This window comes from Saccopteryx bilineata, chromosome 2 (assembly GCF_036850765.1).
Source record: "Saccopteryx bilineata isolate mSacBil1 chromosome 2, mSacBil1_pri_phased_curated, whole genome shotgun sequence".
NCBI classification, from domain to species: Eukaryota; Metazoa; Chordata; class Mammalia; order Chiroptera; family Emballonuridae; genus Saccopteryx; species Saccopteryx bilineata.
This window is the reverse complement of record NC_089491.1, coordinates 260,478,129-260,504,227: the sequence shown is the minus strand read 5'-3', so window position 1 is coordinate 260,504,227 and position 26,099 is coordinate 260,478,129. Positions and strand designations below refer to the sequence as shown.

Sequence of the window (26,099 nt, the reverse complement as noted above, 5' to 3'; positions counted from 1 at the left end):
GTCAGGCTGTCAGCTCATGGGTGCAGTTTGGTGTGCTGTTTCCTTCGGGTGATGAGTCCCCGGCACCAAAACCTCTCCTCTATTTGCAGGACCATGGCATGTTGGGCAGTGCCAGGGAAATAGAGACACCAAACAAATTTACTTCCCACTGGTGAAGCAAACCCAGTAACTTATGGAGATGGGGAGACCTTCCTACTCTGATGGTACCACAATGAAATTATGCTTGTAATTAGAACAAGTCAGGCTGTACTTCAGTTAAAACATCTCTGCACCCACAATATGGTGAAACAAAGCATGCTTATCTAGCTTCAAGTTTACCAAGACCCACCTTCATGATAGCTAGGAGTGCAGACCATCTGCTCTCGATAGTCCCTCACTTACAGAGGGTGTGGGAAAGAGGAAAGGTCCCAGGAAACAAGATCAGGAAGTGTTTAACTCTACCCCAATTGGCTCTCTTATCTTGGAAAATCACCTCCTTTCTTTGATCCTTGATTTTTTTTTTCATATATAAAATGGGAAAAATAAAACACCGATCTCACAAGTCGGAATGAGCTCTCAGCTGGGGATGCACTTTGTGGGGTTTGAGTTGCTGTCTCCACGTCGGTATTGTTAGCATGGGCATACAGGTAGGCGGCTGTAACTGAAGTAGGGGATGGAACCCACTGCCTTGCAAGTCCACCTCCCACCTCTGCCCTGTGTCCCAGAAAGTCTTCTCAAAGTCCACATTGGGATCTGCACCGTTCATCTTTCTGAGGGTCCTCCTGCCCACAGGTCAGAGTGAGCCAGGAGTGCTGGGTCCTTTCTACCTGAATGACAGGACTGGGCCATGCTCATCAGCTCCAGCTATTCACTGTCCAAGGGTCTGTCTGGGTGCCTTCCCCAGTGGGATGCCAGCACCTGTTGCCTGGCCCAGTGGCTGTCACATAATAGGAGCTCATTGGATGTATGGATGGATAGATGAATAGATGGATGAACAGATATAAATGACTAAATTGATAAACAAATGTGAGTAGAAGAAAATTCAGCCTTTACTCAATCCAAGTTTTTATTGATAAAATATGGATTATACTAAGACCTTCTCCAACTTTAAGATTTGCGGCAAAACAAAGCTGATGAGCCCTGAGAATAGGAGGCAAGGTCTACTCTGATCTGAGGGCAGTGCCGAGTCACCAGTTTCTTTCACTCTAGTTAACCCAATGGTCACCAACCAGGGGCAATTTTGCCCACCACCCCCTACCAGGGGACATTTGGCAATGTCTGGAATCATCTTTGCTTGTTACAGCCAGGAAGGAGTAGGAGGGAAGATGCTAATATCTCGTGCATGGAGGCCAAGGATGCTGCCCAACATCCTCCAGGGAAGTCCCTTGTCGCCCAGCAGGGAATTATCCAGCCCAGATGCAGGAGTCATAGAAATAACCAGCATTCTTCAGTGTGGTCCTGATGTTGATGGTTTTGGTTTTGTTCAGTGTGCTCTTTCAAGCCAGAAATAGCCTTGATTTGCTATTAAAGTGCTGTGTGATCCTGGGCAGCCCGTTTCCCCTCTCTGGACCCAAGTCCCTTCTCTACAGTTTGAAACCATGAACTGATTGTAGGAACCATCGGATCTATAATATGTGATATTTGATTTTTTATTTTTTCCATGTTGGGGCCAAGGAAACCAACCAGAGCAGGCTGGATAAGCCCTCATTGTGGAGTAGGAAGGCATGAGAAGCCACCAGTGAATAGGGTATTAATCATGATCAGAATGTTACTAACGCCTGACCAGGTGGTGGCGCAGTGGATAGAGCGTCGGACTGGGATGCTGAAGGACCCAGGTTCCAGACCCCGAGGTCGCCAGCTTGAGCGCGGGCTCATCTGGCTTGAGCAAAGAGCTCACCAGCTTAGACCCAAGGTCGCTGGCTCCAGCAGGGGGTTACTCGGTCTGCTGAAGGCCCGTGGTCAAGGCACATGTGAGAAAGCAATCAATGAACAACTAAGAAGTCGCAACGCGCAACGAGAAACTGATGATTGATGCTTCTCATCTCTCTCCGTTCCTGTCTGTCTGTCCCTGTCTATCTCTGCCTCTGTAAAAAAAAAAAAAAAAAAAAGAATGTTACTAACATTTGTGTAGAGCCCTTTACCAAAAAATGTATCAGCTGATGCCCCTGCCAGTCCTGCCTCCTAAAGGCCCTCGCAATAAGAGAAACAGTCTGGCCCTGGCCGGTTGGCTCAGTGGTAGAGCGTCGCCTGGCGTGCAGAAGTCCCGGGTTCGATTCTCGGCCAGGGCACACAGGAGAGGCGCCCATTTGCTTCTCCACCCCTCCCTCTCTCCTTCCTCTCTGTCTCTCTCTTCCCCTCCCGCAGCCGAGGCTCCACTGGAGCAAAGATGGCCCGGGCGCTGGGGATGGCTCCTTGGCCTCTGCCCCAGGCGCTAGAGTGGCTCTGGTCGCGGCAGAGCGACGCCCCGGAGGAGCAGAGCATCACCCCCTGGTGGGCAGAGCGTCGCCCCCTGGTGGGCGTGCCGGGTGGATCCCGGTCGGGCGCATGCGGGTGTCTGTCTAACTGTCTCTCCCCGTTTCCGGCTTCAGAAAAATACAGAAAAACAAATAAATAAATAAGAGAAACAGTCTAATGAGAGAGGAATTACCATCCTCCCCACCAGGAAACTGAATTCCAAAGGGGCTCAGTGACTCAGAGAGCGGATGAAATATTTCCTCCCACGAGGACAAATGTGTCTGCCTTCCCTTGGCCTCTCCATCACTAGGTGCCAAAGGCAGCCTTTAACCTCTGCTCTTTGTGTACATTATTTTTTTTCACTTAAGAAATAATTCAATATTTATTACATAGGTTTTGAAAAAATACCAAAAAGGGGAAGGGAGAAAGAACATCCTCAACAGTCCCACCACCAGAGGCTGCCAGGCCCATCCCACTGGTGCAATTCCTTCAAGCCCAGACACCTCTCTGCATCTACGATTTGTTTCCGTTGGTCATTTCTGGTTATTTTCATACGCGCCATAGAATTTTACAGTGCACTGTTTCACTGAACATTAGAGCAGAAGCGTCTCCCGGCTGGCGCCTCCCCGACGCTGTGCCCCATCCCTTCGCACCAGCTGGACGGTCCGCGCCTGCTTGGAGCCCGTGCAGGTTGCAGCCATTCCACCGCTGCCAGGAATTTAAGACTCGGAGAGATTCAGAACAGGTGCTTTTTCGACTTTCCTGGGAGGCGTCCCAGCCTAATTTCCCATCTCCCCATCCAAGTTAGAAAAAAAAAAAAGAGACGTGCTTCCTCCCCAACTTGGATGGCAGGACGAATGCTCATCGCCTTCAATACTGCTCCATTCTGTCTCAAGAGAGGAGCACGGCAGCAGTATGGATTTAATTAAAGCCCCATCTCCTCTGTTTGATATCCGTATGCGGTTACCACTGTGCGGTGTCTGCCTTCTCGAGTGCAGAGACCGTGTCCTAGAACGTTGACGCTCTCCTGCAGAGCGTCAGCCGGCAGAGAGAGTGGGTACCCGACCCTTTTACTCATGCATTGGTTGACAGCGTTTGAGCCAGGCACAGCACCGTGCACGTGCTAAAGGATCAGCCAAATGTGACTGCGGTGATTGAACATTTTAAGGGCTCTGAGGAAGAGGAGTTGATTTATCTCAGTGGTCACTGGGATCCCAGGAAAAGCCGGCCTATTCAGGCAAGTTATTAAGTTGCTGGATCTCGGAGGCCCGAGAATCCAATTTTGACTAATTCACAGCAGGACCCAGTTTTTGCAAGGTGCTCTTCTGGCCGGCATCCAGGTTGAGAACAAGGCTCTCGGCCCGCAGGCTGCACGCCCTGCGGATCACAGATACGCATCTGTCTTTGAGCAAGGCCCTAAGTTTGGAGCTGGCCAGAGAGATCCCAGCATGCATGATCTCCGAATTGGGAAGACTAGAGGCAGGGAGGTAAATTTACCCGGTGGAAATGCAACTCTCCTTGGCAGTCAGGTTTGCGGAGGAAGAGGGCAGAGTGGTTCGGCTGGATCTACATCCTAAACTGCTTCCTCGCTGCAGTGGGTCAGGCGGTTTCACCGTGGGGACTCCAGGGGCGCAAGTGGACGTCCTGCGAGGAGGCCGATTGCGGAATCTTTCTCTTGCATTTCCTTCTGCTCTTATTGGCTGTGTTGGATCTGGACAGACTGGGATGGGATGTCGAGAGAGGTCACAGGCCTTGGAAAGAGTCGCCACCTGTGGCACAGACTTTTCACCTGCCACCCCAGGGACGTAGAAGACAAAATTAATGAGGAATGCGTAGGAGGCTGGGGGAAATCACAGTTCTAGAAGTGAACTTTCCTGGTAACCATGAAAATAAGTCACTGGAAGGGCTTTTCCATCTCCCCTGGAGATTCAGATGTGATGAGTCTGGCAGAGGAGATTAATAATTTGTATTTTAACCAGGAACATGGTGGGGAATGGGGAGTGTCACCTGGGAGGTGTGAAAAACAAGATAGAGATAGATAGCTCCCCCAGCAGAGAGGCAAACAGAATGGGGGTTTAGAGAGAAAGGAGTTGGGGGAAGAGGCTGCTTTGAGCTGAAGAGGAGGAGGATTGCAGTGATCACAATACCCCGGAATTTTTTTTTTTTTTAATGAGAAGAGGGAAGGCAGAGAGAGAGACCGGGATCCACCCGGCAATCCCACTAGAGGGGGAGGCTCTGCCCTCTGGGGCATTGCTCTGTTGCTCAACAACCGAGCTCTTCTTAGCGCCTGAGGCAGGTCAGGAAGCCATCCTCAGTGCCCGGGGCCAACTTGCTTCAATCAAGCCTTGGCTGCAGGAGGAGGAGAAAGAGGAGAGAGAGAGAGAGAGAGAGAGAGAGAGAGAGAGGAGAGGGGGGAAGGGTGGATAAGCAGATGGGTGCTTCTCCTGTGTGTCCTGACAGGGAATCAAATCCATACACCGGGCCAACGCTCTATCACTGAGCCAACCGGCCAGGGCCACCCCAGAAGTCATAAGAGAGATAATGGCATGGTCTTTGGTATCAGGAAAACGCAGGCTGGAAACCCAGCTTTGCTTAATGCCCCAAAGCCTCAGTTTGCTCGTCTGTAAAATAGGAATAATTTCTACCTAATAAGGCTGAGAAAGAATTAAATGAGGTAAAAAGAAAAAATGAAGAATGAAGAATTAAATAAGGAGCCTGACCTGTGGTGGTGCAGTGGATAAAGCATCGACCTGGAAACGCTGAGGTCGCCGGTTTGAAACCCTGGGCTTGCCTGGTCAAGGCACATATGGGAGTTGATGCTTCCAGCTCCTCCCCCCTGTCTCTCTCCCTCTCTCTCTGTCTCTCTCTCTCTCCCTCTCTCTCTCCTCTCTAAAATGAATAAATAAAAAAAAATTAAAAAAAAGAAAGAAAGAAAGCAGCCCTTTAAAAAAAAAAAAAGAATTAAATAAGGAAACAAAGCACTTAGCACATGCCTGGCACATATTCAGCACTTGGTAAAATAATCAAAAATAAAATGTTATAAATATTACTATTATTATGGCCAAAGCACACTGACATGCTTTATGTCATGTATAATCCTATATCACCTTTTCAGACATAACTTGTTTTCTGCTCTCCCTTTCTTTCTCCCTCCTTCCATTCCTCTTCCTCTCTCTCACCTCCCCCACTGTGATCAAGGGGACATTTTTTGTGAAAGGACTAGCTGAAACTATGTAGCCAGAGGACCCAACAAAACTCACACACCAGCGTCTGGATCAAGGCTGTCACTTTGCCCTTCTTTAACAAGATTGAAAAAGGGCTCAAGAATAATTGCCAATTACCCGACCCATCCAGAAATCGACAATGTCAGAGATGGAAGGACCCTCAGCCCTTCTCTAGCCCGGGTGGCCCATTTGAAACAGAGAAAGAAAATAAGTTACGCTCAGGAATAGAGGCCAGGCAAGGACCACTATCTGGGTCCCCCAACCCCTGGTTGCATCTAAGCTCTTTGTATCAAAGCACAGCTGGGAGCTGGGTCTCCTGACCCTTTAAAAAAATTGTTTTTTAATTTATTGATTTTAGAGAGAAAGAAACATCTATTTGTTGCTCCCCCTCATCTGTGCATTCACTGGTTAATTCCTGTATGTGCTCTAACCAGAGGTCGAACCTACACCTTGATGTATCAGGATGATGCTCTAACCACCTGAGCTACCAGGCCAGGGCTCCTGACCCCTTTACACTCTACTCTTTTTGTCCCATCACCTTATTCTCACCGCACAGTCTACGAAGATAGTCAACATCAATCATTTGATAAGAGTGACTGTGAGCATGAAAGCCACAGCTTTTGAGCAGACCCACCTGACCTAATCCTCTGAGGCAGATGGACTCTCCCTGTCACACAGAAGAGGCTTAAGCGATGTGCCAGGCTCCTGTCACAGGCAGGATTTAAACCCAGGTTTGACTCTGAAGCCACAGTGCTTCCCACCTTGAACGAGGAAACCTGCTTGGCCCCTGAATGCCCTTGACCTGCCCTCACGTTAGGCACACAGCCTCTGCTCCGCACTATGCCCGCCCCTGCCCAGGCCCCCTGCCCCTGCCCAGGCCCCGCCGGCAGCCTGCAGAGCACACTGGCTGTAATCAATGTTACATAACAAGACCATTTGTCGGTGCGGGTTGCAAACTGTTGCAGTCTATGTAGATTAAGCTGCGGCCGCCAACTCCGTGAGAGTAAATGAGCCTTTCCCACGGCTGCGGATATCAAGTTAAATGATGACAGCGCCTAAGGAGACCGCGGCTGAGTGTCTCCTGGCAGTGATCGACAAGCATGGCGCTCAGTCCGAGCACCCACGTCCCCGCGTCATCCTTCTCTATGTTGACGTCGTCCTCGGGCATGTTCTGACCACTCTGGCTTTTGCTGAGGGTCGTGTTGCAATGATGATAGTAAAAACGGCCACCACAGCGGGCACATAGTAGGCACCCACTGTGGGTGCGGCGCCCATATATACTTACATATCTGTATGTTTTACATTCATTAATCTATTGAATGGGAAAATAGGGGATCAGAGCCCCACTTTACAGCCGGGGAAACTGAGGCCCAGAGAAGTAAAGCCGTTTGTCAGCAGGCAGTTGGCAGGAGGGGTCTCGAATAAGTTCATGAAGCTGATCTCGGGCATGATTTGGCCAAACCGCTGCTGGGGCCAGCCCTTATTGAAGGTTACTCGGTGGTTTTCCATTCAAGACAAAAATAAGTCAGGAGTCAGCAGGGTACACGAGGCCAGCAGGACCTGACCCTGACCTCCCTGCCTCACCAGCTCTCTTAGGAATTAGCTTCAGCCTCTGCTCCCTGTCCCTTGGCAATCCTGTTTTGCAGTGATCTCAGCCAGGCCTCTGTAGTCTTCTCACATCCCACAAGGTCACTTTTATATTATTTAGTAGAAAGAAAGAAAGAAAGAAAGAAAGAAAGAAAGAAAGAAAGAAAGAAAGAAAGAAAGAAGAAAGGGAGGAAGGGAGGGAGGGAGGGAAGGAGGGAAGGAGGGAGGGAGGGAGGGGAAAGAAAGGAAGAAAGAAAGAAAGAAAGAAAGAAAGAAAGAAAGAAAGAAAGAAAGAGAAAAGGGAAGAGGAGAGGGGAGGGGAGGGGAGGGGAGGGGAGGGGAGGGGAGGGGAGGGGAGGAGAGGGGAGGGGAGGGGAGGGGAGGGGAGGGGAGGGGAGGGGAGGGGAGGGGAGGGGAGGGGAGGGGAGGGGAGAAGAGGAACAAAAAAAAACAAGCATATTCTCTCGGTCCCAGGGCACTATAGCCCAGAGCCAGGGCACAGCACTTGAAAAGGAGAGTGTGGGCTGGTTACAGCCCCGCTCACTCTCTTGATGGGCTGTCTTTGCACAGTGAACGGCCTTCCCGGCTGCACATGGTGGTCCTGCTCTGCAGACCAGTTAGGGGCCTGTGCTCTCTGTCCTGGTCACGCACGAAGCTTCTCTCTTTCTAAGCATTCATCACATCAAATATGATTATTTATACTTTCCTCTTCTCCCTCCTGGTCCTGGTACATATACAACTAGACTGTGAAATTCTTGTGCCCTCGGTTTCAATAGCCCTGATGCTTAGCTCAGGCCTGGTACTATCAACCCTAAATTTCCGTGGCCAGCAAGAGGGGGAAAGGAGAGAAAGCAGGAAGGGAGGGAGAAAGGGAAAGAGGCAGCTCTCATCTCTGTTGATGGCGCTGTGCCAGCGTCCTGACAAGCCTTGGGGGCCCCCCTCGGAGAGCCACCCTCGGAGTCTGAGAGAAGGTGGAGGACCTAGAACCCCAGCCCCAAGCTAACTGGTATCTTTTCTCCCCTTCCCAAGATGCACCCCTGGACGGAGACGCTGACCCTTCAGGTACTTACCTTCTTCCCTCAGGAGTGCTAGGGAGCACCAGTCTGAGCAAAGACAGCCTGGGAGAGGAAGGCACAGCCGCCCCTCCAAGTCCAGCGCAGTCTGGGGAGGAGCTTCAGGACCCGGAGCTGGAAGGGACGGCCCCATCTGTGCATCCGGACCCCCGGGCCCTGTCCACACGGCTTCCGGGGGAGCCCAGCACCGTGCTCGCCTTTGCCCCCCGGAGGAAGCTGCCTTCACTCAGGCAGGTGAACTCATCCAGGAAACAGCTGAGACCAAAGGCCACCTCCACAGCGGTCTTCCCGAGGGCGGGGCCTCAGCCTGCAACCGCAGGCCCGGGTCTCCTCTCCTCCGCCACAGAGAAGCCTGACCCGCCAGGGGACCCCAATCCTGTGGCCTCTGCAGGTGAGGAGACACTTCGGCTGCCGTCGGAGGAGCCCCTCTGGCTGGACCGGAAGGAAGGCGCAGTCCCCACGACGCCGGCACCCCTGCAGATCTCTCCCTTCACCTCCCAGTCCTATGTGGCCCACACGCTCCCCCAGAAGCCGGACCCTGGGGAGCCCGTGGTGCCCGATGAGGCCCATGAGGCTCCACCAGAGGACGCCAGTCCCATGACTCTGATGGACAAAGGGGACAATGAGCTGACCGGGTCAGCCTCAGAGGAAAGCCAGGAGACCACGACGTCCACCATCATTACCACCACAGTCATCACGACTGAGCAGGCCCCAGGTATGCAGCATCCTGCTGAAGCCTTCTGCAGCATCAGTGGGTACCCACGGGGGGCAGGGCATGGGGGGAGGCTGGGGGGCCCAGGGCTCACCATCAATTACCACCTTTTCAGCACTGGCTATGAGCTTGATGCTGTGGCTCAGAATCAATATCCCCATTTTAAAGATGGGAAAACTGAGACCTTGAGACATCAAGAAGCCTTCCCAAAGACAGACAGCTAACGCGCAGGATTCATAACTTTTCCACTTTAGAACAGGATTCCACTGTAGTCTGCCTAGAAGGCTGTGGCCTTTTCAAAGTGCTTTTACTTTTACCATTACACGTACTTGTTAATAAAATGCACTTCCCAGTTCCAGGCTTTCTTTTTCTATCTCCGTTTCCATCTTCAAACAGAGAGACACCCACTGCTAATTATATGTAGATTTGGACAAATGCAATGTGCTCACTCGTTAAACAGTATGAACTCTGGGCTTGAGCCCTGACTGCTGCGTGAGCTTGACCCAGATGCTGGCCCTGTCTGATCTTTGGTTTTCTTATCTCTAAAATGGGAACAAAATGTCAGTGCCTACAGCGGTGAATGGGGTCACCCCTGCCCATTGGTCAGAATGATGCCTAGCAGCAGGTAGTAAGGGATCATTCCGTGTCATTCTTGATTATCACGTTGATTCTGGAGCTGAAGGAGAATTAACAGCCGTGGGAGAGGTGGGGACAGGAGAACACGCGTTTCCAGAGGCCCTATTCCGCCCTGTAGCCCGTCTGAGACATGGCATCTGACCCCTTCTCAGTGTCCTGACTGAAGTTTTTTTTCCTCCAGCTCTCTGCAGCGTGAGCCTCTCAGATCCTGAAGGCTACATCGACTCTAGCGACTACCCACCGCTGCCCCTCAACAACTTCCTGGAGTGTACGTACAACGTGACCGTGTACACCGGCTACGGGGTGGAGCTCCAGGTAACCGCAGTCTCTGAAGGATGGCCTGAGTCACGATTACTGTATCACTAGTTTAGCTCTCTCCTCTGGCCTGAACTTTACTATAGGTAATTTTTCTGAACCCGTGGTCTTTGCAGCCCCCAGAGTTTAGCACAGGATGTGGCACAGAATAGATACTTAATACGTGTTCTTGGGATTAAAATAAACTGGAAAAAAGTTGCAGTTCATTTGATCCTGGCACTTGATGAGCCCTTTCTTCCACACAGGAAAGGGCCCACCCTGTGTCTAATACTTTTGGGAGCCTTTTGTCAGGCACAGTGGACTTCCTGCATTGAGCACCTACTACGTCCCGGTCACAGCTGTTGACCCTGGAGGATATGGTGGTGTGAAAAACTGATATAGTCCTGCCCTAAAGGAGTTCATGTTCAGTGACTGAGGCAGACACATACAAGACGTTGGGATGCCATTTGAAAACTGTTTCTAGTAGATGTTTATAGGGGATGTTATAAATCCCCTATATTCACAGCGGAGGGATGGGCGAGCTTCTTGGTGCTCAGAAGGTCTCACAGAGGAGGGCAATTTTAGTGGGGCTTTGGAAGATAAGTAGGAGTCCATCAAAAAGAAAAGAGAATAGGCTCTATGGCCTGAAGAAGAAAGGATGTATAGGTGAAGCCTGCTCTGCTTACATGAGGGGCAGAGATTCAGGTCCCACCAGGAGAGGCATAAATATCCACATGGGGCTCTGGGAACTGACTGTAGTTCCCACCCCACCCCCACTCCATTTGTTCAGCGTCCTTGTGTATAAATACACTAAAGCATCTCTCCCTGGAGAGGACCAATAACGTGGTTCTTAGAGGAAGCTCTGGTGTTGGAGCCACATTGGGGAGGATAAGAGAGTGGGACTGGGAATGCCCTAGAAATGAGGCCCCCCACTCCCTCACCAGCTCATACAGAAAGGAGGAAATGTATTCAATCATTCCATAAATATTTATTGAGCACCCACTATGCTCCGGGCACTATTCTAGGTACTCGGGGACACTAGCCACATGGAAAAGCCCCTCCCTCCGTGGCGCTTGCATTCTGGTGAAATGCCTTCTTCCGTCTTCCTGGAGATAGCACTTCAAGCACAAGCCAATCAACCCCCTGCCCCACCCACCAGCTGCAGGAGAACTTACCTCAGCTGCCCACATCCAGAACCTCACAGGGCCCCACTGTGGGGGCTCACAGAGCCTTGCAAGGCCTCTGTCCCTCAGCTTGCTTTTACTCTTTCCCCAAGGCTTTGGGGACATGAAGGGAACCTAGATGTTTCCAGGGTTGTGGCTTTGGGTCTCTCTGCCCATTGACTAGGGGCTGCGTTGGCAGCCTCACAGCCGAAGAGGACCGTGGCTCAAACACGACTCAGTTTCTCTCTGTCTACCCCTGACTGTCCCCAGGTGAAGAGTGTTAACCTGTCTGAGGGGGAGCTGCTCTCCATCCGCGGGGTGGACGGCCCCACCCTGACCATTCTGGCCAACCAGACGCTCCTTGTAGAGGGGCAGGTCATCCGAAGCCCCACCAACACCATCTCTGTCTACTTCCGAACCTTCCAGGAAGATGGCCTTGGGACCTTCCAGCTGCACTACCAAGGTAGGACCGGGCTGAGGCTGATGGGATGTAGCTGTTTGCCTCAGTTTCCCTCTGGAGCCAAGGATTCTCAAACTTTCTGTCCCGGGGGTCCCTCTAAAAGTTTGGTAAAACCTATGGACCCTTTCTTAAAGTAATGTTTTAAAAGCATAAACAACTATATCAATTAAAAAGGAAACAAGTCATATTGAATCACAGTTTTCAAAATATTGCTTTAATCACCGATATCATATCTATGTACTTTAACACATTAAATAACACAATCTCCTGTCAGGTCTGACAATTACTGTAATTTCAAAGTACTGAGGAGCATAAGAAATATTGTCAAGCTATCCATTATGACATGAAAATATCTGTGATTTCTCTTGGCGACAAAGTCACAGATTCTATGAATATGTTACAGTTTGTCACCTCATTCGTGATTGAAGGAAATACCGCAGTTCAGTTTAACGTTCTTGGAAACAAGAAAGCCATTTTCCCCCACTCAAGTTCATGGCTCCTGCATTTGATACATGAGAAAGTCCATGGACTTCTGGGAAGGGTCCCTGTCTCTTTTATTCTACAGTGTGTCTTTCTTTCCATTTTGTCTATTTGTAGGATCTCCTTTCTTTTGCTTTCTGTTCATTTCTCTCTTCTCTTCCTTTCATCTTCCTTCTCTCTACTTCCATCTTTGCTTGCTGCTTCCTTTCTCTCTTCCTTTTCTCTTCTCTGTCTCTTCATTCCCACCCTCCATTCTCTCTTCCTTCTCTCTCTCCCTCTCCCTCCCTCCTCATCCTGTTTCCCCACTTCCTGGGCAGTTCCCATGTCCTCAAGTTATTTCCCTTAACCAGGAATCCCCTCTCCCTTACTAGCCAAATATCTGAATGGAAAGTGGGGTCATTAGCCACCCATCTAGATATTGGGAACCCTGCACATTCTCTTCAAACTGACCGAACAGCTGGAAAAACCATACATTTTTAACTTTTCTGAAACAGGTGGCTGCCTGGATAGGGGAGTGTTCCTTTCATCACAGATTTTCTACATTGTTGTGTTCATTCATTAAATATAGGGGGGAAATAACTTGCAGAGCCATGAACTTGAATATCTTCTTCCTAATGCGTGCTGGAAATATAGGCCTCCTGTGCTGCAGCAGGGATCAGACCGCGGTTTGGAGTGGAAGCTAAGATGGATGTAACATCCTCTTGTAAACGTTGAGGAGCTCAACAGGGCCACACGCACTCTCCTTCCCTGTGTCCTGAGTGCTACCTGAGTGCTAGACATAAGGTTCTGGAGGCTCTTCCTCACCACTTCCCACTTAATCCTTACCGCTCCCGGGAGGGGCACTTCTGTACTCCACTGGGAAGGTGACCCGGATGAAGTTCAGGGCGCCGTTTCACTTCCTTGAGGTCACACATTTTCTAAGTGATGGAGTCAGAATGTCAGCACAACTTGGTCTCCTTCTGCAGCCTTGCCCCTTACCTCCCAGATCAGTTGTTCTCAGGCGTTCATATCCTCTGGCATTTTCTGAAGAGCTGGCTATGCTCATTCTGGCCCAAGAGCCAGCATTTCTAACAGGTACCTGAGATGTCGGTGCAGGAGGGCCTACCCCTACCTGGGCAGCGCTGCCCCACCTGTGCCCAAGGAGAAGGCCCATTCTAGGGCCATGTGGAGAGAGGCTCAGAGGAGGTTTGGGCACTTGTTTTCTTTACCTCAACTTTGCTGTTTCTGATGAGGCAAGGCGGGAGCTTTGAGCCCAGAAAAGGTGCTCACCTGGCAATCATACCCCCTCCCCATCAACGAGAGATACAAAAATACCCTCCCGCGGCTCTGCAGAGTCCCAGGGCCTGCTCTGTCCTCCTCAGCACAAATCGGCCCCCAGCACGTGGGTCATGTCCTTCTACCCCGCCCTCGGAGGGGTGACTGTCCGCCTCTGCATCTCTCCCCAGCCTTCATGCTGAGCTGCAACTTCCCCCGCCGGCCGGACTACGGGGAGGTCACGGTGATGGACCTGCACTCGGGCGGGGTGGCCCACTTTCACTGCCACCTGGGCTATGAACTCCAGGGCGCCAAGACGCTGACGTGCATCAACGCCTCCAAGCCCCACTGGAGCAGCCACGAGCCCATCTGCTCAGGTAAACTCCAGCCTCAGCTGGACCAAACATAGATGGTCCAGTAAGAGTAGAGAGATCAACCCTCGGGGCACTGAGACTGACCTTAGAGATAGGCTCTCACCCCAGGGGGAGAGACCACTCCGAATACAGATAACTTAAATTTTTATTAGGTGATAAAATACATATCATGTAAAATTTGCCATTGGCGACATTTCATACATGCGCTATATTGTGCATCCATCACCACTCTGTGGTTCCAGAACATCTTTATCGCCCCTGAAAGGAGGCTCTGTCCACATTAGCAGTCACTCCCCCCATTATTTTATTCGTTCCACTCCTCAACCCTGGCCAGCACCAATCTGTGTAGTGCCTCTATACATTTGCCTATTTTGGACACTTCATATCAATGGAGTCATATAATATGCAGTCTTTTGTTTCTTGCTTCTGTCACTTAGCATACTGTTTCCAAGGTTCATCCCTGCTGTAGCAGGTTTCAGAACTTCATTCCTTTTTATGGCTGAGTAATATTCCATTGTATGGATGTGCCACATTTTTTCTGTTCATTCATTGATGAATATTTGACTTCTTTCCACTTTTGGGTCTTATGAAGAGTGCTGCTATGAATATTTGTGCACATATTTATGTGTGGACATATATATTCATTTCTCTTGGGTATGAACCCAGAAGTGGAATCGCAGGGTCCTGTAGTACTGCAATGTTTAACGTTTTAAGAAACTGTCAAGCTATTTTGCACAATGGCTACACAATCTTACATTCCCACCAGCCATGTTCTAGAGTACTAATTTCTCCACATTGTTACTAACACTTGTTCTTTTTCATGTTTTTTTTATTATTATTATGGCCATCCTAGTGGGTGTGAGGTGATATCTCACTGTGGTTTTGATTGGCATGTCCTTGATGACTAATGATACTGAGCATCTTGGCATGTATATCTTCTAGGAGAAATGTCTATCAAGTCCTTTGCCCACTTTTTTATTTGGTTGTTTATCTTGTTCTCATTGAGTTGTAAGAGATCTTTAGATATGTTGGCTACCAGATTCTTAGCAGATAGATGTTTTGCAAATATTTTCTCCTATTCTGTGGGTTCTCCTTTTACTTCTTTATTTTATTTATTTATTTATTTATTTATTTACAGGGACAAAGAGAGAGTCAGATAGAGGGATATATAGGGAGAGACAGACAGGAACAGAGAGAGATGAGAAGCATCAATCATCAGTTTTTTGTTGTGACACCGTAGTTGTTACATTGATTGCTTTCTCATATGTGCCATGACTGCGGGCCTTCAGCAGACTGAGCAACCCCCTGCTTGAGCCAGTGACCTTGGGTCCATGCTAGTGAGCTTTTTGCTCAAGCCAGATGAGCCCACACTCAAGCTGGCAACCCCGGGGTCTCAAACCTGGGTCCTTCCGCATCCCAGTCCGACGCTCTATCCACTGTGCCATCGCCTGGTCAGGCACCTTTTACTTCTTAAAAGTGTCTTTTGATGCAAAAAAAAAAGTTTTTAGTTTTTGACAAAGCCTAATTTATCTATTCTTTTGTTTGTTGCTCGTGCTTTGCCACATTTTGAGTCCAGTCAATATGTAGTCAGCATCATGCCAGGGCTGCAGTAAATATAGCAATCCCATATGGTAGAACCATTGTCCCCATGGTACAGGTAAGAAAACCGAGGCTCATGGAGGTGGAGGTACTTGAAAGAAATTGTCACCAAAGTTATCAGAAAGAAATTGAACTGAGTCCAGAACACCCCTCTTCTGAGCTCTGTCCCTTCCTACACCTTCGCTATGCAAAATGTGGTCTGCAGACCAGCAAGATTATCAGAAAGGCACCATCCTGGGCCTTGTGCAAGACCAACTGAATCAAATCTACATCTTAACCTGCCCCTTGTGTAACTCATGTGCACCTGATAGGTTGAGGAGCACTGGGTTCTACCACACTGCTCCTACCTCAGTGGGCATAGCCTTGACCATCCTCAGCTATCAAGAGAGCAAAACCCTATTAGACTCTGATAAAAGCTTTAAAAGACTAGGGGAGGATCAGCAGCCATATTAACTGAGTGCCCACTTTGTGCCAGGCCGTGACCCATGTTCAAGGAGAGTACTTGGAACAATAAACATAACTCCCACCCTCCAGACATTCATAACCAGTGGAATCCAAAGAGCAAATGAGAGCTGATAATAAATTCTGAAATGTAATTGTTCCAGCATTGTTCCCCCAAGGCCCTTTGGAATTTTTCTCCTTTTCTTTTTAACAAAGGAAAAGAAAAAAAAAACCCAAACCAGAGGGCAGTTGGTCTTTGCACCTCTCTCATGTTAATTTTTATCTATGTGTGAAATCAAGGAGGAATTAAGCCTTAATTTGTGCTAAGAGAGATGGATGGAGAGTTCCGGCTGGCAAATTGAAACCAAACAGAGCTATCAGTCGGCCTAATAAGGCAAGAAAGGGGAAGAGAGGCAGCAAATGAGGGGCAGCTTGGGGAGGACAGATGGCCGCGCCCCCGACATGGGCAGTGTCCTTCATCTCCTTAGCTCCTGGGCCACAGGACAATAGTGCTGGCTATGTTTTGAGCACCTACCCCGGGCCAGGGACTGCAGCAGCCCTCTACATGCATTGTTCCGTTGGTTTCTCACCATGGTTATCTAAGGAGGGTGGGGGTATTATCACCATTTTACAGTGAACTCAAAGTCCAGAGAGCTTCAGTTACTCGTCCTAGATCCACAGCGGATAGGTGGCACAAGCCAGGTTTGAACCTCCAACTTAGAACCAAAGGAGGCCTGGAGAGAGACAGACGCGGTGCTCTGTCCTTGGTGCTGAAAGAAGAGCCGGGCTCCTTGGCAATGTCTTCGCCGTAGGTCACAGCCGAGTCCCCAGCGCCGAGAGCTCTCTACGTTTCTCTCCTACTGCAAGTCCTTATTAGTTGTACCGCCATCGAAATAAAAATAATAATAATAACAACATTGAAGGAGAACCAAATACCTCCTAAGAATAAGAACTCATCATGGTTCATAAATCACTTTTTAATATTTATTAGATCTTTATGTTAAAAAAAACTATATGGTTCTGGTAAAATAATTTCTCAATAAGTACAAAAGTATAGGCTACAGGTGCATTTAAATCACTGTTATATTCATGGTCTCTACTGACCCTTGAAAATAGCTTATGGGGATAGGTATTCCAGTCCATTTTCTAACTTGTGTGTTTTTTTGTTTGTATGTTTGTTTTTACTTAAAATATAGTGAGCATTTTCCTTTATTCTCAAGTATTCTTTTCAAGTATTCTTTGAGAACATGGTTTTTAAAAACTGTGTGAATGGAATGTATTTATTTCAGCAAGCACCTGGGAGCAGACATTCATGCTGTTTCTCATTTTTGGTTCTTAGAAAAAAATTTAGCAGTGAACATCCTTATTCATAAATTTCTATGAAAAAATCTCTAAATCTTTTCTTAGAATAAATTCCCAGAACCTTAGTTATTAGGTCAAAGTGTTTGAATATACTTTCTAGATTTTTTAATTTTTTTTTTACCAAATTGCTTTCCTGAAAGCTCATGCAGTTTGCATTCTAACCAGTCCTGAATGGGGGTGACCATTTCCCATCACCTTTATACTCTCTGGCTTATTGCTTTTTATCTTGACCAATTTTTTTGAATAAAAATAGAATATAGTTTATATTTGCATTTCTTTTATTAAGAGTGGGGCTGAATTTTTAGTGCTTACTTTAGTACTAAAAGTATAATATAAGTTATATAAACTGCCTACTTGTGCCCTTCTTGATTACCATTTTATAATTAAGAATCAGGGCACAGCCAGCACCATAGAAGCATCCTTAAATCTCAGTCATTCCCTAGGTAAACACACATGGTAATGGACCCAGTCATCAGATGAGATGTCCCATCAAACAGGATGAACCCCACCCCAGGAAGGCAGGGCTTTTCCATAAGCTCTCCCTGATCATCCTGTTTCTCCCATGAAAGAGTAGGGGTGGGGAGCTGGGGAGGACGAAACATCCACTCTCCCCCTCTCATCACCCACTCACACTTACTTTCTCCTCCCAGCTCCTTGTGGAGGGTCTGTGCACAACGCCACCATCGGCCACGTCCTCTCCCCAAGTTACCCTGGAAACGCCAATGGGAGCCAGTTCTGTGTGTGGACGATCGAGGCTCCAGAGGGCCAGAAGCTCCATCTTCACTTTGAGAGGCTGTCTCTGCACGAGAAAGACAGGTAAACCTCTGAGGGCCCCCAGCCAGCCTCAGTCCCTCCTGGAGTGTTTGAATGTGGCTATGGTGCTAGAGTCTTGCAGTGACTGGAAATCTGGCTCATGGGAGTTAAAAAAGAAAAAATTGGGGAAGATGGCAAAATTTCTTGGAGATCACTGGCTTTGATCTCTTCCTTTTACAGGGAAGGAAAGTAAGGCACAGGGGGAAAGGGATTTGCCCTGGGTCACACAGCAGGATAAGGAAAGAGGCAGAAAGGGAATCAAGACATCCCCCCCCCGTGTTGCCCTGCCTTCTTATTCTTTCTCCTGAGAAATCCCTTTTTGCAGGTGAACAAGGACAGTGTGCTCCTTCAGTACCTGCTCTGTTCCCAGTCATGTTCTAGGCTTCAGAGAGAACAGGAGACAAGAGGACATCGATTCCTGATATAATAAGAAGTTGGCATGGAAAAACTAGACTTATACACATGGAAGAACTAGGGAGAAATCGCAAGGCAATTATCTAAGTGAGAGTGTGTCTGTAGAAGCTAAGTAATATACACAGAATCTGGTATCTTAAAACTGTAACATTCTATAACCTTCTGCTAGAATATTCTTGAATGTTCTAGAAAACTAAGACCTTAGCTGCTTAGACTTGCTGTCTTGGGTTTGGTTCCCTTGGAAACAGAGATGTGACAAGGACATGAGGAAGAGTAATTTATTTAGGAGCCAATCCTAGAAAATACTGGTAGAGGCATGAGCAAGTGAACAAGGAAGAAAAGAGATCAAGACAGTGTACATTAATAAGCAGGTGATTGTGTGGGCAGCTAGGGCTCTGTCCACCAGGGATCTTTGGGAAACCTCAAAGTGTGAGTTGAGCATACCTCAGAGTGGTTCTTTTGGAGAAACAAGGGAGCTGAGCTACTTATCTACCACACCACCCCCCATCCATCATCGGATGAGGGGTGCTCCTGGGTACATAAGCTCCCCAACATTACCTTCCACCCTTTGAGCTGGTTGAGCTGGCTGAGTCTCAGAGACCTGGGGTAAAAAGCCCATAGAAAAATGTGTGAGAAATGAGAGCTGGAAGAATATGGGAAGGGTGCTGACTGCACTTACGACACTTCTAGAGTGCCAGCACCTGCAAATCCTGGAGTCCATCACACATTGGCCTTCTTTGAAGTTTCAAACCTAGACCATTAACCTCATTAGGTAGGAGGAGATTCTTATAGAAGACACTAGGCAACTGAATAACTTACCCAACTCTTGAGTCTACCTGCCTCCAGTAGTCCAGTTTTATCCTGAACAACTCCATGTGAACATATCACAGCTTTAAAGAGTAAGGTGTGGAACAGGGGCTTCAACACACAGCTTCTTGGTAGCAGCAGGTTGACATGGGGAACTCCTTTAAAAACAGATTCCCGATCTTTCTTTCTTTAGACTGATGGAGAAGCCAAACTTGGGAACCCTTGGTGAGGGACACGTTCTAAAACTCAGACCTTGGATCTATCTGCCTCTTTGGAGTGGTGCTTAGAATAATCCAAGTTCACATTTATACTAGACAGTGAGAATGGGTTGACAGAGAAAAAAGTTAATGAAAATAAGTATATTCTGAAAGTTATTGACATCATGATAAATGAGCCAGACACACCAGGACTCGGTTTCACTAGTGGTTTCCACTGGGACCTGCAAAGGTCTAGGAAAAGTGAGAGTTGACAGCCACCAGGGAAAACCAGTTCTCAAGTGTGTCCATTGGGAGAAAAGTTTGCAGTAGTTCATCAAATGTACAAGTCAACACACACACACACACACACACAATGCAGACACTCGTTGTGCTAAGAAGAAAAGAGCAGTTACATTTTATTTGTTCCACACAGTTTCTTGAGGGAAAACAGCTAAAGTACTGCAACACATAAATTGCAAGAGCTTAGAGTTAGATAAGAAATGCAACCTTGACCTAAACCTCAGACAAAGCTGGGAGTCCAAGCTGGGAGCGCATGCCGCAGGGCTTGGAGTGCCAGGCTGCTTCTGCAGGCTGCTGAGAGCCGCGGAAGGGTTTTGAGGAGAGGAGGGACATGAAGAAAGGTTCGAAGGTGATTTTGTCCCAAAATGAAGTCTTTCTAAACTCCAGTCCCATAATATGCAGCGTGGAAGGTGGATTCTCGGGTCCAGCCTGTTTGGGAGACGCCGTATTCCCTATCCCTGTCTTGCAAGGTACAGATGCACATTAGCCAGCAAAGGCACTCACAAGTCCTGCAAGAAAAAAAAATGTTTAATTTTTTTGTCTAACCCAGCATTTCCCAAACCTATTTGACAACAGACTATATATATGGATTTGAGATAAAACTTAATACTATTTCAGACAGTCAAGAGAGCATCACTAGAAAAATGCTATTTAGGGAAGATGGATAGACTACAGACATTTTGAGGTCTTGAGGTTTACCTCAAGTGACCTTCTTTGCCAAAGGCTTTAGTTCTTTTTTTTTAAGATTTTATTTGGCCTTGGCCAGTTGGCTCAGTGGTAGAGTGTTAGTCCAGCGTGTGGAAGTCCCGGGTTTGATTCCCGATCAGGGCACACAGGAGAAGTGACCATTTGCTTCTTCCCCTCCCCTTTCTCTCTCTCTCTCTCTCTCTCTCTCTCTCTCTCTCTCTCTCTCCCCTCCCACAGCCATGGCTCGAATGGTTCAGGCAAAGTTGGCCCCAGGCACTGAGGATGGCTCCGCGGCCTTGCCTCAGTCGCTAAAATAGCTTGGTTGCTAAGCAATAGAGCTGTGGCCCAGCCGGGCAGAGCATCCCCTGGTAGGGCCTTGCCACGTGGGTCCCAGTCAGGGGGCATGCAAGAGTCTGTCTTTGCCCTTCCCACCTCTCACTTAATTTAAAAAAAATAAACAAATAAATAAATATTTTATTTATTTGTTTAGAGAGAGGAGAGAGAGAGAAAGGGAGGAGAAGCATGAAGCCTCAATTCGCAGTAGTTGCTTCTTGTATGTGCCAGGTTTCAAACCAGCGACCTCAGCGTTCCAGGTTGATGCTTTATGCACTGCACCACCATAGGTCAAGCTAAGGCTTTATAGTTCTTTAAAGGAGGATTCCTGGGGCACGGCCCCAAGGATACAACAGAGTCCGCAGGGATCAGAAAACTGTACAGAGGTCCCTCCTCACTCTTGGAATCGCCTCTCCCTCTGCCCCCTCCTCATCCGAGTCACAGTGGAAACATGGAAAAATGAACAAACTGTGTCTCCAACACCTATGCATTTTGGTGACATTAGAAATTCAGCTGCATGACATAATATAAAGTCTTTTATGGGTCACAGTAAAAAAAATAAATAAAAACTTAAAGGATTTAAAATGCCTGTTTATGACTCCATAAAAATAACTTACTGAATTTGTATTTAGTTTTCTTCTCTTCTTTTGCATAATTCCTTTAAAAAAATACCAAGACTAGCAAAGAGTCAAGTACCAAAAGGTTTTAATAACAGTAAAAGTGAATACCAACACATTTTATTTTTCAGGGCACTTTATCCTGTCATATTTACAAAGCCCACTCACAAGATAGGTAGGAAAGATATTATAATTCCTCCTTCCGTAGCTGTGGAACTGAGGCCCAAAGTGTGTGGACATTTATGTAAACTTAGTCAGTGGGGCATTGGAAACTGGAAATCCTGACTCTCCATACAGTGCTTTCAGGAAACAAAAACCAAAGAGTCTTAGACCACAGGGCCATGCTGCATCGACCTGATACACCAAGGTTGCGGGTTCAATCCCCGGTCAGGGTACATACAAGAATCAACCAATATATGATAAATAAGTGGAACAACAAATTGATCTCTCTCCATCTCTCTTTTTCTGCCCTTTCCTTTTTCTCTAAAAATCAATAATAATAATAAAAAATATTTTAGGGGTCAAATGCTTAATAAATTCAACTTACATATCTACTATGTCTGGCACACTTTATACCCATGGTCTATAATCCCGACACTATGATGTAGGTCAGGTTGTACCCATTATACAGATGAAGAAACAGGACTCAGTGAAGTGAAGTGTCCTTATCCAAAGTCACACAGCTCAGAAATTACAGAGTCAGGATTCTGACTGACTATATATACCACTGTTTCAGGAATCATATTAGCTCATTGATCCCCGCTTTTCCATTAGTAATAATAATCCGTATCAATTACATATCCTGGTTTATCCCATCATACATGTCACATACCCTACAACCTCAAAATCAATCCAAGAGTCTAGGACAAGCATTCTACAGAAAAAGAAACAGCTTCCATAAGCTAAAGCAGTTTGTCCCAGCAAGTAAGGGGCAGAGTTGGGATTTGAATCTGGGAATGAGAGGTGTTCACTGCACGCCCCTCCCTCTGCTGTGTGTCAGTGACCCAAGAAGACCCCTCAGTGGCCCTCTTTTCTCATTGGCAGGATGATGGTCTACAGCGGGCTGACCAACAAATCTGCTCTTCTCTATGACTCCCTTCAAACCGAGAGCGTCCCCTTCGAGGGCCTGCTGAGCGAGGCCAATAGCATTCGAATTGAGTTCACATCTGACCAGACGCGGGCAGCCTCAGCTTTCAACATCCGGTTTGAGGGTGAGGGTCTATGGGGGCCTCCCCCTCTTCTGGGGTAGTGGTGCGGGATCAGGGGAAGCATGGTGGGGTTGGGGCTGGGTCCTGGGAGGTAGAAATCTGGCCATCCAAGGACAGGGAAGAGCCAGTGGCCAGATTGACTCTTGGACTTTCAATAGCAGACTTAGCTTCGCTAATAACAACACCTACCATTTACTGAGCACTTACTACGTGCCCAGTGCCTCATGATCGGTGTGTATTCTATGCTTACCACCCTGCAATGTGAGAGCTGTTATTATCTTCTAGATGAGTAAACTGAGGTTAGGGAACTTGAGCGAGTTGCCCAAGACCACTGGTTAGGAAACAATGGAGATAAGACTTGTGTCCAGCTTGAGTCTGGCCCCTTAAGTACTGCTCTACTCAGTGGGACCTCTTAGAGTCCAGCCAGCACTTCCTCCAGGAATCATTAACAAGGGCCTCTCCTGCTCATCCTGCCCCTTTAAGAAAGGGTGCCCCTGGGGGAACTTCCTGTTTTGTCTTCCCTAAGAAAAGTTAGTCTTTCTCTTAGGCCCACTTACGATTTCAAGTGGCAGAAATCAGGACTCTTAGTTATGGAACATGAAAATAATCCAAACGGAATATTAAAAGAAATGTAAACACAAAAACTTGACAGGGTTTGGAGAGCAGAGATTCTTAGTTCCATTTTAAATATGGAAAAAAAAATGAGACTCTAAGAAATCCCATGAATGGCCCTTCACCAGTGAGCTAGAACCAGATCACAGTGTCTGGTACCTGCTTTCCTCGGAGCATCCCTGAACGTCAGGAGAGGACCCGTCTTCTGAGACAGGGCACTGGGAGTGGCCCCAGATTCATCTGAGCTGCTGCCTCCTCCCTCCCCAGCCTTTGAGAAAGGCCACTGCTATGAGCCCTACATCCAGAATGGGAACTTCACCACATCCGACCCGACCTATAACATTGGGACCATAGTGGAGTTCACTTGCGACCCCGGCCACTCTCTGGAGCAGGGCCCGGCCATCATCGAGTGCATCAATATGCGGGACCCGTACTGGAATGACACGGAGCCCCTGTGCAGAGGTGAGTGGCCCCCCGCCCTCCTCCAGAGGCTCCCCATAAACCTCCACCCCTCAGGTGAAAAAGCCGGGACCTCTATTTAGATGCCTGTCACTGCTTTACATGCCAATTCAGTATCAGCACCCTTCCTGGGACTCACTGCCATTAGGGTCAGGTTTGCTGCTTGTCCTTGAGGAAAATACAGAACTGATAAGTTTTAAAAGGCCCCACAGTGTGCAGCTTAGTGTCAAGGTCTCTGCATAGATTTCAGCTCCTATGCACCCCCTCTGTCATGCATTCTTGCATGGTGCACAGCCCACCCAGCAACACAGGGCAGCCCTGAGTCCAATCAGTAATAATAATGATAACGAAAGTTGTCAACAGGAACGTAAACACTGTGTTACGGGCACTCCGCCAAGGGCTATGTGTGCACTCCCTGACTGATCCTCAGTACAGCCCTTCCTGTTGACCCCATTTATGGAGGAGTAAACTAACTCTGTGAAGTGACATGCCTGAGAACGCAATGAGGGTCATGGGCAGAGGCTGGAATGGAACCGGGATGTCTCTGTTCTCAGAGACCTGTGCTCCGCGCCCCTCTGGACGGTGTTGGCTGTGAGGACCCTCATCCATGTGGGCTGCCGGTGCCCAGCCCTCCCCATCTCCCCATGTGCAGAGCTGCTGAGCCACCTGGGCCTGGCTCTCCACGGAGCAGGGAGTAATGAAGAGAACCCTCGCTCCTGGCAGCCACCGCCTGGATGGCGGTTGGCGTGAAATCCCGGTCCTGCAGTGGTGAGAGATTGACCTTTGTATTAAATGTGCTGGTTTAACAGAGCGGAATTTATTGGTGCTTTGGCCTTTGCCACACTGAGAACTTTCCAAAGTGGTAAACACAGCGTGGGATTTAAAGGGCCAGCACCAGAGACAGTCATATCTGTGTGTCCGGAGCGCTGGGCTCTTCCACAGTCAGGCTAACAAAGGATTTTTGAGCTCTCCCCTTGTGCCCGACACTATGCAGTGTTTGACACCCATGAGTTCAATTAAGCTTCAAAATTACCTGATGACATCAGCAGCGGTGTTACTCCAGCGTCACAGAGAAAAGACAGTGAGGCTCCAAGACGCTCCCTGCCTTGTCACAGAGAGTGTTGGTGGCAGAGGCGAGACTCACATTCCGGTCCACCTGACCTGAATGTACCCTTTCTTAGCCACTGCTTACCCTGCACAGGAACGGCTTCATTCACAATCGTGAGCTCTGTCCTTGGTCCTGAAAGAACTGTAGCCCCATCTTGTCTTCACCAACCCTCAGCTCAAGGAGGCAAGTGGCCTGCCCTAATTTAATCATCCCGCAGACACGTGTGGACTTCCTGAGGTGAAGGCACCTGCTCACCCATGCACAGCGAGCCATGGCTGCATGACTTCATAGCCCACGCTATTAACCACCCTGCCGTGTTGACTTCCTCATAAATGAAGTGTTTCTGTGTCTGTCTGCATCTTTTATAGCTATGTGTGGTGGGGAGCTCTCTGCTGTGGCTGGAGTGGTGCTGTCCCCAAACTGGCCAGAGCCGTACGTGGAAGGTGAAGACTGTATCTGGAAGATCCATGTAGGGGAGGACAAACGAATCTTCTTAGATATCCAATTGTGAGTGTTTATCCACGTGGATTCCCCACCCCCCCCCATCCCATTCAGGCTGGGGAAGAAACTAGTCCTGCTTTATTTTTTCAACCAATATTAAATAAGCATCTATTATGTGTTGTGTTGTGCAAAGAACTGAGATTCAAATGGTGATGAAAACATCTGACACACACAAAGTCCTTATGCTCAGGAAACCATGTCTACTAAGGAAGGAGGCATTCAATAAGGAAATGCACCAATGATCACATACTGTAATTCTGATCATTGATGTAAGGATAGTTGCATGGTGCTGTGAGATTCTATGACGGGAATTTGATGTGAAGAGGAAGGTCAGAAAAGCCTTTCTTGGGGATCTGATACTAAAGTGCGGACTAAAGGATGAATTGAGTAAATACATCCAAAAGGAACAGAATGTGCAAAGGCCCTGTGGCAGGAGCAATCATAGCAGCTTCAAGGACTGATTGTCTAGTATTACCAAGAGGAGGAGGAAGAGGAGGACAGGATAATATGTCCTCTCCCTATTGCAGTAGTTTATTTCCCATCTGTCCTCTTGACTACACCAAAAGTTCCTTGCAGTCAGGGCCTGGTCTGATCTAATTGTTTCAGGGCCTGAGACAAAGCCTGACACATAATAGGTGCTCAGTAAATGATTTCTAAATGAAGAAATGCTGTAGTGAATGGACTTACTGGCCATGTGGCTGTTTCCTATCTTCAGTGGTGGTACCTATTAGATGTTCCTATTACAACCCCCCACCCCCAGCTCGCCAGGGTTCAGGGCACTCACAGAGATCAGGGAAATGCCTACTCTGGGCCAGATGTACCAATGGCAGCTCTAAACATGGATCTCTTAGGTAATATTCTCTCTCTCTCTCTCTCTCTCTCTCTCACACACACACACACACACACACACACACACACACACACAAATACCTTGCTTGATAAAGTAATTAT

At 48.0% G+C, this 26,099-nt stretch overlaps 1 protein-coding gene across 3 annotated transcripts in view; it reads left to right on the top strand.

Moving 5' to 3' along the window:
* Positions 1 to 26,099, top strand: part of SEZ6L (seizure related 6 homolog like) — a 172,845-nt gene that overhangs the window by 92,302 nt on the left and 54,444 nt on the right. For all 3 annotated transcript variants that reach the window (XM_066260271.1, XM_066260270.1, XM_066260269.1), the window contains exons 2-9: positions 8,274 to 9,032; positions 9,847 to 9,980; positions 11,393 to 11,585; positions 13,508 to 13,693; positions 17,743 to 17,908; positions 22,305 to 22,471; positions 23,348 to 23,542; positions 25,016 to 25,154. In XM_066260271.1, the coding sequence (XP_066116368.1) occupies positions 8,274 to 9,032; positions 9,847 to 9,980; positions 11,393 to 11,585; positions 13,508 to 13,693; positions 17,743 to 17,908; positions 22,305 to 22,471; positions 23,348 to 23,542; positions 25,016 to 25,154 (1,939 nt within the window). The remainder of the gene's footprint in view (positions 1 to 8,273; positions 9,033 to 9,846; positions 9,981 to 11,392; positions 11,586 to 13,507; positions 13,694 to 17,742; positions 17,909 to 22,304; positions 22,472 to 23,347; positions 23,543 to 25,015; positions 25,155 to 26,099) is intronic.